The sequence below is a fragment of the Pezoporus flaviventris genome, unplaced genomic scaffold (assembly GCF_033815535.1).
Source record: "Pezoporus flaviventris isolate CSIRO_AGI_PZ_B2104156 unplaced genomic scaffold, CSIRO_AGI_Pfla_v1 ptg000213l, whole genome shotgun sequence".
NCBI lineage: Eukaryota > Metazoa > Chordata > Aves > Psittaciformes > Psittacidae > Pezoporus > Pezoporus flaviventris.
In genome coordinates, this window is record NW_026892761.1 from 5,373,614 (window position 1) to 5,390,916 (window position 17,303).

Below are 17,303 nucleotides of genomic sequence, written 5' to 3' on the forward strand. Positions count from 1 at the left end.
GTGTGTGCAGGGGATGGATTTGGGTTCTCACGCACCAATTTGAGGTGTAGCTCTAATCACTGCAGGGGTAACATGGATACCACAGCACCTTTGCCGCTCCACAGGCTGTGGCATCCCAGAAGCACGTCAGACCAGCCTACACAGCTGTGACCAGCACAGCATAAACTTGTGCATTCTGCACTGTCTAATCACGATGTGCTCATCCCCTGTAATTCCCGCTCAGTAGTCCCAGTTCTATGGCTGCCAGGTTGTACCAAGAACCAAAGCTCCTGGGAAATGCTGCTGCTTTCACATACACAAAGATAATTCTCAAGTTGGAGGCAAATGCAATTCATATTACTTCAGCTGCACTTGGCATATGCTTCCCAGCCTAGAGATGCAGCTAGGGATCACTGGAGCACTCAGCAGACCAGCCAGAGTTGATCCTAGCGGTCTGAATGCTTACAGGAATGAGTGTCTCAGAAGAGGAATACATACTGTTTCCATGCAAGTTTTATACCAATGCACAAACCACACAAACATCCCTCTGCCCTTGGGCATACTTCAAGATAGGACCAGAAGGATGTTGAACCCATTTAGGAATGTGAAGCCGTTACTCCTCCCATATGGTTTATTGAGGATCTCAGGTTTCAAAGCATGAGTTAGCAGTGAGGCCCTTTATTCTTTCCAGCATGCAAAAGGCACAAGAAAGTCATCGATGTGATTCTGTGCAAAGTGTCCCTAAGAAAACACACAGCGAGGAAAAGACAGGAAAAGCCCCCGATGGAAGAGAAAGCCAAAGCACCTTCAGGAAAGCGCTGAGGAGTTCTGAAAGTGGTGGTACTTTTTCAGAGTCCAGATAGGCTCAGTCAGTGAAAGATGCTTTGCAAATCCGTGAAGGAAAACTCAAGAGACAGAGCCAGAAGGCTTAAAACAACGATCTCCTTCGTGTGCCGAAATTCAGGATGGAGTCAAAACGAGTTATCTCAGGAAAAAAGTGTGGCAGTTAAAGACGGACATTAAATTCCTTGAAAAAAAGTGCACAAACCCCAGACGTACAAAGTGGGTACATTCTAAGAGCAGCTCAATAAAAAACGTTCCTTTTGATGAGAAGAATCAAGAAAATGGACACTTGAAGAACACAAATCCACCTGGATTGTGACCAGCTACTGCGCCTGCTCCCAGGGGCGCCTCCAAGCACAACGCGACATATAGAGTCCTCTCTACCTGCGTGTGTGAAATGTGGCCAGCGAACAATTTGGCAACACAAACATACAGGGCCGAGTTTCCAAGTCCCACTGATTAAGTTGGCTGCCGGGGACTTCCCGGGATTCCCGTCTCTCCCATTGGAGCCGGTCGGAGCTGGAAGTGGCATCGCTTCCCAGTAGACACGGCTGAGCCCGTGAGCCCCTGAGCCTTTGCTGGGGTTGAATACTTAAACCCAAAAAAGGCATTTACAAGTTGACGCATTGTTTTGTTGTTGTTGTTTTCTTATTTCCTTGCAGTATACGTTTCTACTTCTAGACTATGGAATGTTACATTAAACAACATAATTATTCATTACCTTGCTTCAAATTTCATTACAGTTACTGAGGCTTCATCATAATTTGACACAGCACAGAGACACCAAACTAAACACCAAGCAGCCAGCACTAGATGTACTTTTTCTTTAAGTACCAATAAGCAAAATATCCCATTCCCCCTAGAGATCCCATCAGGAAAGAAGCTCCAAAGAAGGAGGGAGGTTTCCGTTTGACCAGCCTGAAGGCGTTGGGTACCACTGCAGAGAGGAGCGTGGTGTGTATATCTCCCAAAACTTTCCTGAAGGCGAAGCGTTTCTGTATCCTGTCGAAGAAGGACTGTAGGTTAGGTCTGCTGCCATCCTCCCAGTATTTCTTAGAGAGTCCCAGGAACTTGAGGCGATGCAGGGTGGCTCCTAACAAGACATCAGCCAAAGTAAAGACGCATCCGCAGAGCCAAAGTTCACACTTCTGCCCTGGAGAGAGAAGCAAAGGGTAAGGTAGGTAGGGTAAGATGAAACCCTTGGGTAGGCACCTAAAGGTTTGCTCAGAAGATCCACAAAGGCAGGAGCATTTGCATTAGACCTGATGTGTTTTGTCTGAGCTCTCCAACGTCCCAAGAGACAAGACCTCCACCTATGTGATGTATGATATGTGGGTCCAAAAAACAGGAATATGAACATGATCATTTGTAGCCCATGTGAAGATGCATGGCTCTGCTGCCTCCCTCCCAAGTCAAGAGCAGCAGGAGATGGAAAAGGGCCCTTGGCTCCTCCTTGAAGGAAGATGCGGTGCAGTGCCCCTTTCTGCTGTGTTAGTGCTCAGGAAGAGCAGCAGTGTTTGTCCTTGGCTGCACTGGGAGCTGTTTCAGGAGTGTCATGTTAACTTGCCCTATTTTAGGGATGTGAGAAATCCTTGGGAATTAAAACCACTTGCTGGCCCAGCCTGGCTGCTGTCCTTGTGCACTGTCAGGGAGGTCCTGCCTCCTCTGTCCCCTCTCCCGCTCCAGGACACCAAAACTGACAGCATGTCTGTGCCAGGAGCCAGGTTTTTGGGGAAGACAGGGCTCAGGGCGAATGCCAGGCGTGAAGAAAGACATCAAAGTGTTGACAGCCCCTGATAACGGGCAATCCTGGAAATAACCTCACCAGAGAGGCCTCCAGAAATAAACCAAGCCGTTGTTAGGCAGGAAGAAGTGGGCTCAAGCCAGGATAGTGTTAAGCACTTCTCTGATGCCCTTTCAATACCAAGGAGCAGGGCTGGGATGAAGACAAAGGAAGCTGCAGGTAAAGAAGAGCAGCAGAAGGGACACAAAACCTGACTCCATCCAGCCTCAGCCCCTGGCTTTGCACCAAAGGGCTCTCCCACTCTCCTGTGACTGTTCTATCAGGGAAGGAGAGAGGGACTTCTATTGCACCCCTGTGCAAGCACTGGTGCTGCAGGGCTGCCTGCAGGGCCAGGCCAGGGGAATTAACAGTAATTAGCAGCCCTCATTTGTGTCCCTTGGCAGCCTGCCTAATCCTGCTGGAGGCACTGCCCAAGTGCACAGATTGCCTCTGCCTAATTAGACAATAAATGTTTTCAGTGACTCAGGAATCATAGGGGTGCTGCAGCCAGAGCCTCCTGGGTGCTTCAGGGACCCTGAGGATGCTTCAGCTCCCAGGTAAGTGTAGCAGGGCCGAGGTGTCTGCCTCCCTCCCAGGCACTGCTGTGGATGAAGGAATAAAGCACATTGTGAGGATGGTGACTTTGGGAGACAGCTGTGATCTGGTCCTATCCCACCTGACTCTGGGCTTGCAGCCCCTGCTGAGGTCTGGACCTGGCTGTGGGTACCGCAGCCCCTCACACCCCTTCCCAGCACCAAGGTAGGGCAGAAGCATGAGCAAAGGCAATTTATCCCCCTTAGCATCCACAGCAGCCCCAGCTCAGACCAGCCTGTCTCAGCCCAATGGGGTGCCTGTGGGAGGGGGTCGCCTTGTGCTCCTGCAGCATCTCTCACCCTCCCGCCCTGCCTGCATCGCTGCGCACTGGGTGGGAGGAGAGCTGCTGCACTGCAGCTCCTGGGATGCTGCCAAAGGGCTGGTGCTTGTGCCTGCTGCTGAGATCCTGACCTGGCCACAGCCACAGCCGGGGGGGAGTCTGAGGGCTCCGAGCAGAGGGCATGCAAAGGACCAAAGGCAGTCTTGTGCCTGGGTGCCGGTGGCAGCATCAGCCATTCCTCTGCTGCAGGCACCCAGGATGTCCTCCAAGGGCACCTCATCAGGCTGAATTCTGCTGAGCTATCTCAGCACTTAGTTAATGAGGGTGTTTGTTAAATGCAATTAGAGCAACACAGGGTGCTGCTGTGACTGCATCAGGGCTCTCAGCAAATCCCCGACCCAGTGCCTCACAAGGTCTGACCTTGGCACCTCTGTGGGCCCTTTGGTGTGTTCCCAAGCGTGACGCACGACTCCTACAGCCAGGAGCAGCTCCAGGGGCAGCTCCGGGGCCATTCCCTGATTAACTGCCTCTGGGCTCCGCTCCGGACCTGGCTCCATGGCACTGGCAGAAACCAGCCCTGCTGGGACTGGGGTTTTGAGCCCTGCAAGCAGCAGGGACAGGAGGGTGATGGCATCATCCCGGGGTGACAGCGGGACAAGCAATGCCCAGCTGTGCCCATGCGTCCCTGTCTGCCAGGGCAGCTCTCAGCAGGCACCCAGCAGCATGTATTTGATGTCAGGGATGGCTGGTGCTGCTCTCTCCTACCCGCTGGTGTTTGACGCAGGTCCTGTAAGGCTCTTGCCCCTCCAGGCCCCTTCAGTTCCTGTCGGGTTTGCCTTCCCACACTCCACTGGGATGTGCTGCAGGTCCCAGCCCTGTGCTTCCAGCAGCGTGCTCTCCCCAGTGCAATAGGGCCAGCCTGTTCCTCCCCAAAGCAGCCAGAGCATCAGTCACTGGCAGCCCCTTGCTGGGATGGAGGGGCCTGCCACCACCTTGTGATGACTTCAGAGCTCCCACAGAGCAGTGTGAGGACAGGGTCCTGCTGTCCCCTGTGGCAAGGGGTGTGAGGGCTCCCTGAAGCAGCAATGGTTTGCTGGAGGGCCCAGCAGAAGTCCCAGTGCCACTGGCGGTTGCCTCATGGAGGGCATTCATCAGTTGCTGGTGTTGCACCTAATCCCTGTGTGATAAAACACCCCATAAATGCACTCCAGCACTTACCTTGATATTCCAGTTTCCTCTTCTCCAGCTCTGCCTCGATCTGGTCTAGCACCATCCCCAGTTCACCAAGGATCTTCTTCAAGTAGTTCACATTGTCATGCTCCAGGATCTTGGCCTGGATGGAGAGCAGGGTTAGGATGGGGGATGGATGGATGGGCATGTGTCCCTGTGAGCAAGCAGGGACATGAGGCACCTGGTGCCTATGGCAGGTCCCCACCCCACAGCAGAGATGTGCGTGGCTTTGATCCACTTACCATGAGCTTCTTCTGCTTGGAGAGGTAGGGCTCAGAGAGCTGTGGCTCTTCTTCGTGGTCCAGCTTCATCAGCTCCGTGCTGGCATTAGCTAAATGCCCTGGGGAGAGACAGACAGCAGGCATGGGGGCTGTGTTTGGCAGGGGTGGGAAAGACCTTGTGTCTGGTAGCAAAGCACCTCATCCTGCGTGCAAAATAGTGTTGTGGCACCAAGAAAAACGCCCCCAAGAGCTAAAACGGGCCGAATTCATGGCTTGCTGCTGCCATATGGGTGGATAATTGGGGCACTGCACACCCTCCCATCCGCTCCCAGCAGGACAGTGCTGGCTGTGGGCTATGGTGGAGTCCCCCTCCCTGGCCATGATGAGTCCCAGTTCTGCAGGTTTCAGAGTGCAGGGTCACCATTTCCTCTGTTGGATCACGTTAGAGCTGTTAGCAGATCTCTGTCTGTATCTCACTGCTTTAAGAGCATCCCTGAGCTCCTCCATAACCTGGTTCTTGCAGCTCCATCCTTTGGGATCCTTTGGGATGTCTGAGCTGGCTGCCCATGTGTAGGTGTGCGTGCAGAGCAGCACGGCATGGAGCTGCATGGAGGGGATGCTCTCTTCCAAACAAAGCTGTCCCACCCCAATCTGGTGTCCAGGAATGCAATGTGGTAGCGTAAAGCTCATTGCAGGAGTGATGCTCACTTTCCTCCCTTTCAGGGTACAGGGAGGATGAAAAGGGCTTTGTGCAAGGGAATTAACGGACAGAAAAGAGCAGAGACAATGGAAGAATAGAATACAAGATGTAGAGTAACACCTTAAGGACAACATAAATTACCCAAAGCTGGGCTAATCTCTTTCCTGCCAGGGACCATCTGTCTCTTCCTCCTTGTTCCCTCCAACAAGGGCTTGGCTCTGCTGATGCTCATGCTTACTAAGGCTCCCAGCCAGTTTCCTGAGGCTGTAACTTGCAGGGAAATGTGGATATCACCCTGGTTTCATTCCCCTGTTCCCCTTGAGAGCTTGGCCCACAGGTTTCCTTGGGAACACAGCTACTTAGTTTTGCCTTGTCCACTGCAATGGGGAAGCCAAGCTGTTGCCTGGATCTAGGGAATGTGCTGGAGAGGGAGGGCACCACCAGCACTGTGGCATCCCATGAATCTGCCCACAGCCCCTCCATTGCGGTGACTTGGGAAAAATGCCTCCAGCGGGGAGGTTTGTATGGAGGGATGTTTTAAAGGATTCCAGCAGAGAGCTCTGAGGTGATGTGGTGCAGACGGGGTCTGAAGCCATCACAGCAGCACATTTTGAGGAGGGGATTGTCTCTGCATTCTGTATCTGCCCAAGGTCTAGGGGAGGAGGTGATGCTTGGTGACACGGTGAAAGCTGCCGATGCAGGGTGCCAGAAGAGGCAGGGCAGACCCTGAGGTACACCTCAGAAACAGCCTGTCTGTGCATGAGTGCATCCCATCCCAGAGGGACCCAAGCAGCTGAATGAAAGGACTGTCAGGGAGCAGGTGTTTGCTACGGGCAGTGCTTGGAGGAAGAGACGTGGGGCACACTGGTGCCATCCTAACAAGGTCACTTTTCTGATGACAGACTCTCTCCAGGAGCAATCCTTGCCATTGAGTTATATTAAGCATCTTCAATGTTTTATGAGTGCTTGAAGGTCAGGTACACAGTCTTATGCCGATTCATCCTCTATCTGCAACTCAATCTGGCTGTACCCTCCCACCTTTGGCATTAGAGCTGTTGGAGGGAGAGGGGATGTGCAGGAGAAGGAACGAATTCATGTGCCCCAGAAAGACCTGGGTGAGAAGTATGCATGGCCTATGGGAGGTCAGACACCCCCAGGGTTAAGAAGCCTCTACAGGGTGTCTGAAGCTCCTCAATTAGCTGTGGTTGGCCATTTCCCAGCTCTGTTCCTGCGTGCATTGGTGGGAAGGAGAGATGAGCATGAGCAGGGTGGCTGGCTGGGCTGAAGGAGCCATCCCACTGGCACCAGCCCTGGGCAGCCCCACTGGAGAGACGACTTACTGCGGATCTCAGTGGTGGCGTACTTTGGGATCATGGAGTCGGTGGTGAGCTCGGGGTGCAGGATGCAGCCGTGTGTGTAGGCATCCATGGGGAGTGAGTCCAGCAGCTCCCGGTACTGCAGCACCCGCGAGTGCAGGAGGCTGCCGGGCTCTGGGATCAGCTGCGTGACATTTTCTGTGGGAGCAAAGGGAAAGCTGTTAGTGGGACCAGGGGGCTCAGACACTCATTAGTGGTTCATTAGCCTGTGCTGGACACCGGGGTGCAGTCCTGCGGAGTTACATCCAAGCAGGACAGGCTGCAGTGGTTCATTAACTCAAAACTGTGCCCATGTCCTGCCCTCTTCTGGCTGCCCATCCTGGCCAGGAGCATGTCCAGCCCATCTCCAGGGATGGGAAACCTGCAGGACCACAGGGAGGTGCATGCATGTTGTTACCCAGCCCTTGTGTCCTCAGGAGCTCAGTATAGCAAGCCCTTCATCTCTGCACGCCCTGAACTTGTACACTGTGGTTTCACATCTCTTAGACAGGGAACAAAATCTTCCTGATCTGAGGAAAAGAGCTAAAACATGGGGGGCTGAGTTTGGGATCTCCTGATTTCGTTACACCAGTAGTGATGAGGTTCCTAATTCTCTTGGGCTTCCTTGAAAGTCCCATTCAAAACAGGTAATCAGGGAGTAGATGACCAACGAAGGAGCCCAGGACACCTTCGCTCTGTATTCAGCAGGAGCATCCCTCACCCCAGCCCGCTCTGCTCTTCCTCGCCTTGTTGGGTTTAATTCATTTTCCATGGACGGCAGTTTGCATCGTGACCTTTTTATTACATTTTCAGCTCAAAATACATGGAAGATGACACCACAAGGAGTGAAATGTTGCTTGTGTCTCCCCCGAGAATATCAGGTCCTTTTTTTTATGGGATCATAAATGTTTATGGCGTTTGCAGATAGCAGTTAATAGGGAGTGAGTAAATTTACCACCTGGACTCAGTAAAGCTGTTTGCCCACATGCTGTCCACAGTGCAGGGCTCATTGTGTGCCAGTGTCTTGGACCAAGTTAAGGTGCATCAGCAGAAGGACTTTGGCTGATGTGGCCAACACGGCCCCTTAAATGAAGGGCCTCAAATGACAGTCCTGTTCCCTGCCTGGACTCCAGCTCTCCACGCGGGGATTTTCCATCTGAGAAAAGCAACCAACTGAATGAACTAATAACACCCAACCTGCAGCCTGTGTGCTCCTTCCTCAGGGTTCCCATCCAGTGCCTAGAGGCTGGAGCTGAGGCTGGAAACCAGCACATTCAGAGTGAGTGACCAGTGCAGCAGCCAGATGGAGCAACCACAATGAAATAGCGGTGTGCTGGCTATGGGCCTGTGTCCTTCAGCATGTCCCAGGGAGGTTTCTCAGTGGATGATGCTCACCCTGCCTTTGCATGCTGTGGCAGACCTGCACAAATGGGCTGCTGATGCAGATAGTCAGCAAGCAATGGGCTGTGCAAAGGTGGGATGGGGCTTGAGGTGCAGCCCTTGGAGGAGCTCCTGGGTTAGGATCTGAGATGTGCTGCCACCAGCCACCTCATCAGTTGTTTCTTGGCACTGCTGGGCAAAGCCCTAGTGAGAAGCATGCTCAAAGGTGGCTTATTGGCACTACTCACTGCTTTGCTGGAGAAAGAAAAGCATTGCTCATCACACCGCTCTTTACTGATAGCTGAACCTCAGCGTGTGTTGCAGCTGGAAAAGACCGTGCTCCCAGCCCAGGGGAAAATACAACTCAGTGAATACACTTCCTTATAAAGGCATTTTCAGGCTCTGCACGTTTCTGCAAGGTGGGTGATTCCTCCTCAGACCAAGACTGCAGCATCCTGATACTGTTTTTGCCAGGCAGCTGCTGGGAGATGGCTCGGAGCAGAGCACACAGCAGGGAGTGTTCCAAGCCCTCTTCCCTGGAGCTTCCCCTCTCTGTTTCTCAGTGAAAAGGTCAGAATTTGCCCCTGGCTGGCAAGTCTCAATGGCAGGAGTGTCCCAGCAACGGCAGCACTCAGTCCCCCTCCTGCTGGGGACAGCCTGCTGTCACACATGCTGGACCACCTGCCCTTCACACAGACGAAGTGAAGCCCATGGATAGATGCTCCACACTGCCCCTTATCCCAGGGGCTGCAGCCAGGCAGGAAAGTGGCTGCCGTTCCCTGGGAGCCATCACCAGCACGGGCTGCTCCCAACCAATCCCATCCCCGCCACCCTGCCAGCAAGTGATGCTCATGCCTCCATCGAGCATCAACACTGCGACAGGGCCGGGAGAGGACAGCAGCTGAGCTGGCAAGACGCCCTTGCTTCGGGAGCTATTTTGAGATGGTTTTGATGTTTCTGTTGCAAGGGGGATGAATGCTGGGGTGAACGTCGTGATGGCACAGCCCAAGCCCCCCGCTCAGCTCTGAGGCCTCATCAGCCTGACATCCTGCAGGTTTGGGGAAATGAAGGTGAAGTGATGTGAGATGCTGGGGAGAATCAAGCACCTTCAATCACTGTCTCAGCATCCTCGTGTGCCGGATTGAGCCAGCCACTGACTGCAGCCCTGCTCCAGGGGGAATATGAGCTCCACTCTACCAGCTGGCCCTTCCTCTGGGTTTGTGTCACATCATCCTCCCATGGTCCCCAGCACTGCTGACTTTGATTCTAAAGAGGCGGTTTGTCTGAGGTACAGCAGCACTAGGGCTGCCAGGCTCGCCTGCCCCTGGCCGGTGGCACAGCGCTCATCCAGGAAGGAGAGAGGGGCAGCAGCACCCCGGTCAAACCCATCTTCTCTCAGCAGAGCCGTTTATGGTGGGTTTTATACCATTACCTGAGGCCAAAGCACAAAGGTGGCCAAGCCCAGAAGTATTCCTATTCTCTGTGCCCCAGCTGTGTTTCTGGTGAAATGCCACCATGCACCATGAGGACAAGGAGAATTGGTCCAGTTTGGGAATGTGACCTAGGTGTCCCTGCTCCGGCAGGGGGATTGGACTAGATGATCTTTCGAGGTCCCTTCCAATCTCTAACATACTGTGATACTGTGATACTGTGAAAAGGGGGGATCCAACTACACTTCCCCTGACCCTTTCAGCCCAGACAAGGGATGTTTGGGGATTTCTGCTGGAAATCCTTCATTTTCATGGGAAAACAGAAGTTTGGGGAAGGATGGTGGCTTCCTGCTCTTCTGGGGTTAAAGGTGAGACTTTAAAGGAAAAAGTGGATGCATCTGATGAATAGCATCTGGATTAGACACAAGTTTCCACTAAGATGCAGCCCACCCCTCCTTACCTCCCGTGAAGTTCTTCTCCATGTAGTCAATGATCTGGTTGTAATCGCTGATGATGTTGTCCCTGTGGATGATGACGGGCACCTCCTCCCCCAGGTTGAGCCGCATGAACCAGGGCTCCTTGTGCTCCATCAGGGGCATGCTGACATCCCGCTCCTCGCAGGGCAGCCCCTTCTCTGCAATGACCAACCGCACCTGGAGCAAGAGGCAAGGGAGACAGGGCTCAGCCCCACACGCTGAGCTGATCCCAAGAGAAACCAGCCCCACCGTCACTGCATTGCATCTCCCTGCTCCTCCGCTACTGCTTCAGCACAGTGATGTGCCAGGACACAGGCTCTTCCTCCCAGAAACCAAGCAAAATCCAGGGAGTTGAGCAAGGATTTGCATTCCCAGCAAAGAGGGGAGACCCAAACCCATCCTTATTTGTGGGATAATGGACCATCCTCCTGCTGGTCACTGGTGGCTTCTGCGACAGGAGGAAGGGATGGAAAGCCCAAATCTTGGCAGTGGGAGGAAGGAAGTGGCAGGTCCCCAGCTGGGGGGAATCAATGATGTTGATGTGGGTCTCAATATAACCAGCACACACCCAAGAAGGAAGTAGAGGCTGTAGTAATGTTATGCTTTTTACTTTCATCCAGTGAGTTGTACAGCCTGACTGACTGAAGGAGGCCTGGATGCTAACTCAGGTATGTTCTGCTCTTGGGGACAGGCTCTGGCTTTACTAGGCATGTTTTGAGCAGGGAGAAGGATCTGTTTTGTGGAGGGTTTTAAGGAGCCCCTGTGATCTTACACAGCATCTTTCCTCCTCCACACTGCTGCTGGCCTGAGGGCATCATCCGTCATCTTTGCACCTCTTGTACTGAACCTGCTGCCTTCCCTTGCTGTGGCCCAATCCAGCCCCAGCCCAGCAAGCAGCACTGCTGGGGTGGCCTCATCCAGCTCACAGTGGGAAAGCTGAGTCCAGCAGCGTGGAGGGGCAGGAGTGGAGCTGGTTGTGGGCCATTGTCCCCATCCCTATCACCTATGTCCAGCCCTCAGGGCTGATCCTGATTTGCTGTGTGCTTGAGATGGTGTTGAATAAGCACTAAGGGATGGCATTTTAGGCTTCTGGGTTATAAAAAACTGTTATGAACTAAGTATGTCAAGCACTCAAAAAAAACCCTGCTTGGGGGATGTGAGACAGCCATGATTTACAGAACCACTGAATGAGGGGAAAAGCGCTTGCTTTCCTCCAACTAGCAGCAGCTAAAAATACAACTTAGCAAATATAAGCATTTCTATGAGTACTTCAGAGCTCCTGGGGAATTAAGTCATGAAGTGTTTACAGGACTGGCAAATGAACCTTTAATTTTCAAGTCAAACAAGTAAAAGCCTGGGTCCCTCAACTGCAACTTGCTCTCAGCCTTTTCACCTCAGCTGATGGATAAACCCCAGCCAGGACCAGCTGGGACTTCCAGCCCCAAGTTCCCTGGGTGTTTCCCTGTTCAGCTATCACGAGGTGAGGCTGAAGGCCTGGCATGAGGCAGTGCTCCTGGCATAACCCTGGTGTCTGTGAGCAAAGGGAGCCCCTGACAGTGCTCCCATGATGAGGGCTCCCAGCCAAGGGTGATGGAACCCTCCTGTACCCCAGCAGCGCTGCCGTGGCTGCAATAAGGCATCCTGTGTAAAAAGCCAATGCTGGCCATAAAACTCGATAGATCCCTTTGCAGACAAGGCCAGATCCTGATAGGGAGCTCAGGATCCATCCCACAAACAGCCCAGTGCCCCTGAGGGTGGCTCTGAGCAGCTCATGGGGAAGAGCAGGAAAAGCTTCCCCTGCAGCCTGTCCTGAGCAGAACTCTGGGGTCCTGTGCATCTCCCACCCTGCACTGTTCATCCCAGCAGCTTGTGCTCATCCACCTCCTAGCAAACGCTCTTTCCTTGCAAGTGACCTCAAAAGCAAAGCCTGGAGCGGTGCTGGAGCTGCCGTAGCAGCAGACGCTGTGGGTCCAGTTGTGCTGAGCCCCATTCCCACAGAAGAGAGGCCGGTTGTAGGAAGCCCCACACAAGAAGTGCTTTATCTGCTGCCTCCCTGCTGCCAACAGCCAAAAGAGCAAGACACAGAATAGCAGCAAGCCCAGTGTGAGGCAGGGAGCTGGGCTGGAGCATCCCTCACTGGTGCGGATCAGAAGCCCATTAGTCACCCAGCGCTGGCAGCCGTGAAGCCGACCATGTGCAGCCACCCTGCTGCATTGGGCGTCCTCCCTGTTCTTTGTGCCTGCAATAGGGGCACCTCTGCCCTGGCCTCCCCACAGGGCTGTGGGGCTTGAGAGGGGCCTTACATCGGGGGATCTTTGTGTTCTCCCACCCCTCCGAATAGCCCATTCCCCATCTAATCTTAATGGCATGGGAACGATGCGGGTTTGGGGCTGGGAGGAGAAGGCAGGGTTTGCTACACAGCTGCTGTGCTGCAAAATGAGCATTTACTATTGACCTAAAATGTGATTCTTCCCTGGGGTGCGCCAGGAATTCCCAGGGCATTGCTGCAATGACAGGGGCAAATCACTGCTGCGCGGCAGGACCTGCTCCCTGGAAGGTGCCTGGCTCAGGGGCTGCCTCTCCCAGGGGCAGGAGGTGGGAGCAGGGTGGTCCCAGGCCCGGCTCAGCCTTTGTCTATGTTCCTGGCCACGCCAGAGCGGGGTTGTGAGCGAGCACAAAGCCGAGGCGGCTCCCGGTGCAAGCCCTGATCCCAAAGCAAAAGCAGGATTTGTCTGAGCCCCCCCATCCCATCCCTCCCCAGGCAGATGCTGGTAAAGCACAGAACCACGGGTACAAAAGAGCTCTCGGCCACATGCTGCTGCCCAAGCCAGCCTTGGGGATTAGCCCCTTGCTCTCCCTGCTACTGCATCCATCCTCCTGAGGCAAGGGGATGTCGTGGGGACCGGAGGTGATTCTTCCCCGGGAACCCGGGGCCGAGTGATGGTTATTCTTACCTTTTGCGAGCTGAAGGACTGGGTCCAGTGGTACAAAACCAGCCTGTCCTGGGATTTGAGAGCGGGGTCCGTCGGGTCCTGGTTTTCCTCCCCTTCCGTGGATTTCCCCGCGTCGTTCTCCAGCGCAGAGATGGGCCACCAGCTGCAGTTGGTGGGAGTAACATTATTGGGAGTCGCCATGACAGCCTGCGAGCAGCGGGGAGAGGGACGGGGAGCGAGCGCCGCTAGCCCAGCATCACATGGGCTCCCGCCAGCAGCATCACTCCCGGGGCAGCTCCATCTCCCCGGCTGGGGTGGGCAGCGGTGGGTCGGGGCTCACAGAGGACGATGATGGTGACGGCAGCGGCGCTGTGAGTGAAATCCCAGCCTGTCCCCGCTCCTGGCGGGGCTCCCACGGCAGCGTGCGGGCATCGCTTGGATAGGCGAGTCAGCAGCGGAGGCTCCTGCTGCCTGCCTGCCTGCGCGGCAATCCGGGGGCAGCTCCAAGCCCTGCAGATCCTTAGGAATATTTTGAAGCAGAGATTAAGGGTTTGTTTGGACTGGTTTAGATATGGCAGACACTGACACCAGGGAATTAGATCTGTGGGAGGCTGTCATTTTGGCTAAAGCAGCCTCTGAACTGCACCAGTAATTCATCATCATCCGAGGGCATGTAGAGACAGGACAAGGGGTATGGGTTTTAAACTGTCAGAGGGGAGATTTAGATTAGATATTAGGAAACAGTTCTTTACTATGAGGATGGTACTGGCACAGCCACTGCCCAGAGGAGCTGTGGCTGCCCCATCCCTGGCAGTGGTCAAGGCCAGGTTGAACGGGGCTTGGAGCAACTTGCTCTAGTGGAAGGTGTCCCTGCCCGTGGGAGGGGGTTGGAACTGGATGAGCTTTAAGGTCCCTTCCAACACAAACCATCCTGTAATATGTAACAAATAGGTTCATTGATGGATACTGGTTTTAAAACATCTAGCCTGCCTTGCAACCTTCATGGAAAGCAGCAGCAATGGCTCTTTAAAGGTATTCAGTGATTTTGGAGAGCACAGATGAATTACTGCCTGATGGGTGCTATGTAGCTTGTACTGGGGTAGAGCCACACAAGCCTTGCTGTGTATTGGAGCCCTGGGGTGCCTGGCCAAGCTGGACAGCCATTCTCCACCAAGGCAGGCATGCCTCGGGGTCATTTCCAGTTACAAATTTTGTCACAATTGCTAACCAGCTGGGTTCAGTCAGAGAGCACTGGGGCTTCTGGAGCTGCTGGTCTCCAGGCACTATGAGCATCACCTAGAGGTCTGCAGGCAAACCTGTGCAGGCAGCTGGACACAGCAACGTGGATATCTGAGGCTGTGCTTTGGGGCACTTGGCTTTGTCACGCTCCATCACCAGAAATCTGGCAGCCTGGAGTTTCCTACACATGTGCTGGTGGGTAAAACCAGCCCTGTTATAGGGGCAGGTTCTGGAAAGGATAGAGGAGAGGGCTGTGGATATGAACATCATTCCTCCATGTGTTGCTCCAATCTCTATCTGTGCTGGAGCTGATGAGGTCGGAAATGGGAAGGTTTGGGAAAGCTGGTTCAAGTGGAAAAAACTCAGGCATGCTTCATCCAGGAGCATTGGGAGGGATCAGGGCCAAGCTAGTGCCTGGCTGCAAGAACATAGTGAAAGGAGGCATTTTTGGGGGACTGGAAGGTAAAAATAAATCCTTTGGTGTCGTGATGTCCTGCTCCCAAGGGTGTACAGGAGGGTGATGGTGCTATGCCCTAGCCTGCCTCCTAACCTGTAGGCAGCAGCCCCTCAAAGCCACCCTCCTTCCCCATCCGAGAGCATCACAAGTGCTGCTGGAGACCCTGCGCTGGCCATGGGGACACCCATAGGGAAAGGCTCCTGCTTGACCTCTGCTTAGGGGCTGCAAACTCAAGAGAAAACTGAGCCTTAAAAAATTGGCCCCATTGTGCAGCACCAACCATCCTGCCCTCTGCTCTGCAGCTTCCCCTCCCACCTGCTTCATGCAGGAGAGCCCTTGCAGCCCAAGAAGCATCTTTCTGGGCTCCTTTTACTGGAACGGGACACCTTTGGGTTTAGAAAAGGAGCAGCTTGACCAAGCAGAAGTGGTTCTCTCCTGCGAATCGCTGTCCAGAAAGCCCCATCTAGTGGCATATTTTGTGATGAATTGATGCTGTGCTGTTGGAAGTAAAAACGACAAAGTCGCTTCATCCCTCTGGGTCCCGCAGGTACATGGTGCCACAGGATGTGCTTATTTTATTTAGCTGGGTTTGGGCTTGTTAACCTGAGCAAGGCTTGAGGGGCAGGATGGGTGCCAGCCCTGTTAGCGGGTGTTCTGACCTTCTGTGACCTTGAGATCCACCCCAGCTCTTGTCCACAGCCTTCCTGCCTGTGGAAGGGGCTGGTGCTGGGCTGCCCCATTGGATGCTGAGGGGTTGGACCCGGTGGCATTGGCAGAGCTCTGGCAGAAGGCACCATTGGGGCAGGATTGTGGGTGCTGGTGGTGCAGAAATGCACAATCCGGGGTGTCTCATCTTGGAGCTGATGTAAATGTTACAGAGAGGAGAGAGCAGGTGGCTGGAGTCAGTCACGGGGCTTTGCAGGCCCAGAAGCACCTACCCTGGTTTAGGAGAAGGTGGAACTCAGGATGCAGAATCAGCTCCACTGATTTATAATTCGTTTTTTCCTGGTGGCCTGATTGAATGTCTGCCAATGTAAAGCTTGGCTGGGACTCAGTTTGGCTTCTCTGAGGTGAGAAATACACTTCATTGCTCTAGGGTGCACTTCTGCATCTCACTTTGGTTGAACTAGTCTTGAAACTAGACAAGTAGGCTTGTAAAGAGCTGGGGGAGCCACTGCAAAGGAAAACAAAACAACCTGAATCACCTGAGATAGGAAGCAGAGAGGGAAGTCCTGGGAGTGCAGTAAGCCCAACAGTGCTTCCTCAGAATACTTTAGTATTCTTGTGTGAAATGACTGGGGACATCCTTGAGCATCTGAGCACAGACAACATACCCCAGGCTGGCTGGGGCAGTCCAGCAGCAGGCTGGAGGCAGTAGTGCTGGTGGAGCTGTGCTCAGCACTGCTTGTACCAGACCAGCTCCAAGGCCAAGTGCTGGCGCTCATCAATCAAGCTAATTGTGCTGTGCCAGCATTCCCAGAGAAGATGCCATCTGTTTGCTAGTAAGGCTTGAGGTTTCAGGCAGGCAGCAGGCAGCAGTCACTGAGTTCTCAGAGGAGTTGAAGGCTTTGAAGGAAACTATATTTGGGCTTGGGCCTTGCTTAGAGCTCATCATTTCACCCCAAAGAGGTGGTTTGAGCAATGTGAACATCAGCAGCAATATTCCAGTATGTTTGCTGCAAGCCTGATACTTGCAGTCAAGAACCCCAAGTATCTGCCCTTCCTGTGCTGCAGGCAGCAGCTTGTACACCTGTGCTGCTTATACACTAGCACAAATGGTAATTCAGGCTGCCTACAAACCCACTGCATTGTTGTCTCTTTTCCCCCCTTTCCTTCCCCCCCTCACTACTAGTTACTACTGTCCTGCACAGGACCATATGGAAATATGCCCTCCCATCCAGCATTCCGGCAACCTGAATTTACTTCTCAGCCCTGAATTTCAAGGAGTATCTATCTTGGACTAGTCTAACCTCCATGGTTTCTCCCAGTCCCCCCCTCACTACTAGTTACTACTGTCCTGCACAGGACCATATGGAAATATGCCCTCCCATCCAACATTCTGGCAACCTGAATTTACTTCTCAGCCCTGAATTTCAAGGAGTATCTATCTTGGACTAGTCTAACCTCCATGGTTTCTCCCCCCACTCTCCCTGGACAACACACGCTGTCCAGCCTTGTGCCTTTCCAGCAGTGTTGATCGCTACTAGTTCTGTGTAACACCAGCTTGAAGGTTTAGGTGCTTCCAGGGGGCTGCGCGTAATTTGGTAGAGAGAAGCAAGACTGCGTTCCACAGCAGAAATAGCAGCACTGAGGCAATGCTGAGCCATTGCTGGGGAAGAGCCTGGCTGTGCCCCTTGGCAGGGCTCTGGCTGGAGGGGGGAGTGGGGACATCCAGCACTGGGT

General features: G+C 53.6%; 1 protein-coding gene across 1 annotated transcript; it reads right to left on the bottom strand.

The window, feature by feature from the left end:
- Window positions 1-592: 592 nt before the first annotated feature.
- Window positions 593-13,849, bottom strand: GDAP1L1 (ganglioside induced differentiation associated protein 1 like 1). Its single transcript, XM_061441477.1, has 6 exons — window positions 13,226-13,849; window positions 10,256-10,448; window positions 6,971-7,144; window positions 4,952-5,049; window positions 4,698-4,812; window positions 593-1,975 (listed from the first exon to the last, which is right to left on the bottom strand). Exons 1-6 carry the CDS (start codon window positions 13,403-13,405, stop codon window positions 1,632-1,634), a joined length of 1,104 nt encoding a protein of 367 aa, XP_061297461.1. The 5' UTR covers window positions 13,406-13,849; the 3' UTR covers window positions 593-1,631.
- Window positions 13,850-17,303: the final 3,454 nt, after the last annotated feature.

Coding starts and splice junctions, on each gene's coding strand:
- GDAP1L1 (XM_061441477.1), bottom strand. CDS start 13,405: ATGGCGACTCCCAATAATGTTACTCCCACCAACTGCAGCTGGTGGCCC. Junction 10,449..13,225: donor AGTCCTTCAGCTCGCAAAAG/GTAAGAATAACC, acceptor CTCTTGCTCCAG/GTGCGGTTGGTCATTGCAGA. Junction 1,976..4,697: donor GAGGAAACTGGAATATCAAG/GTAAGTGCTGGA, acceptor TTCTCTCTCCAG/GGCAGAAGTGTGAACTTTGG.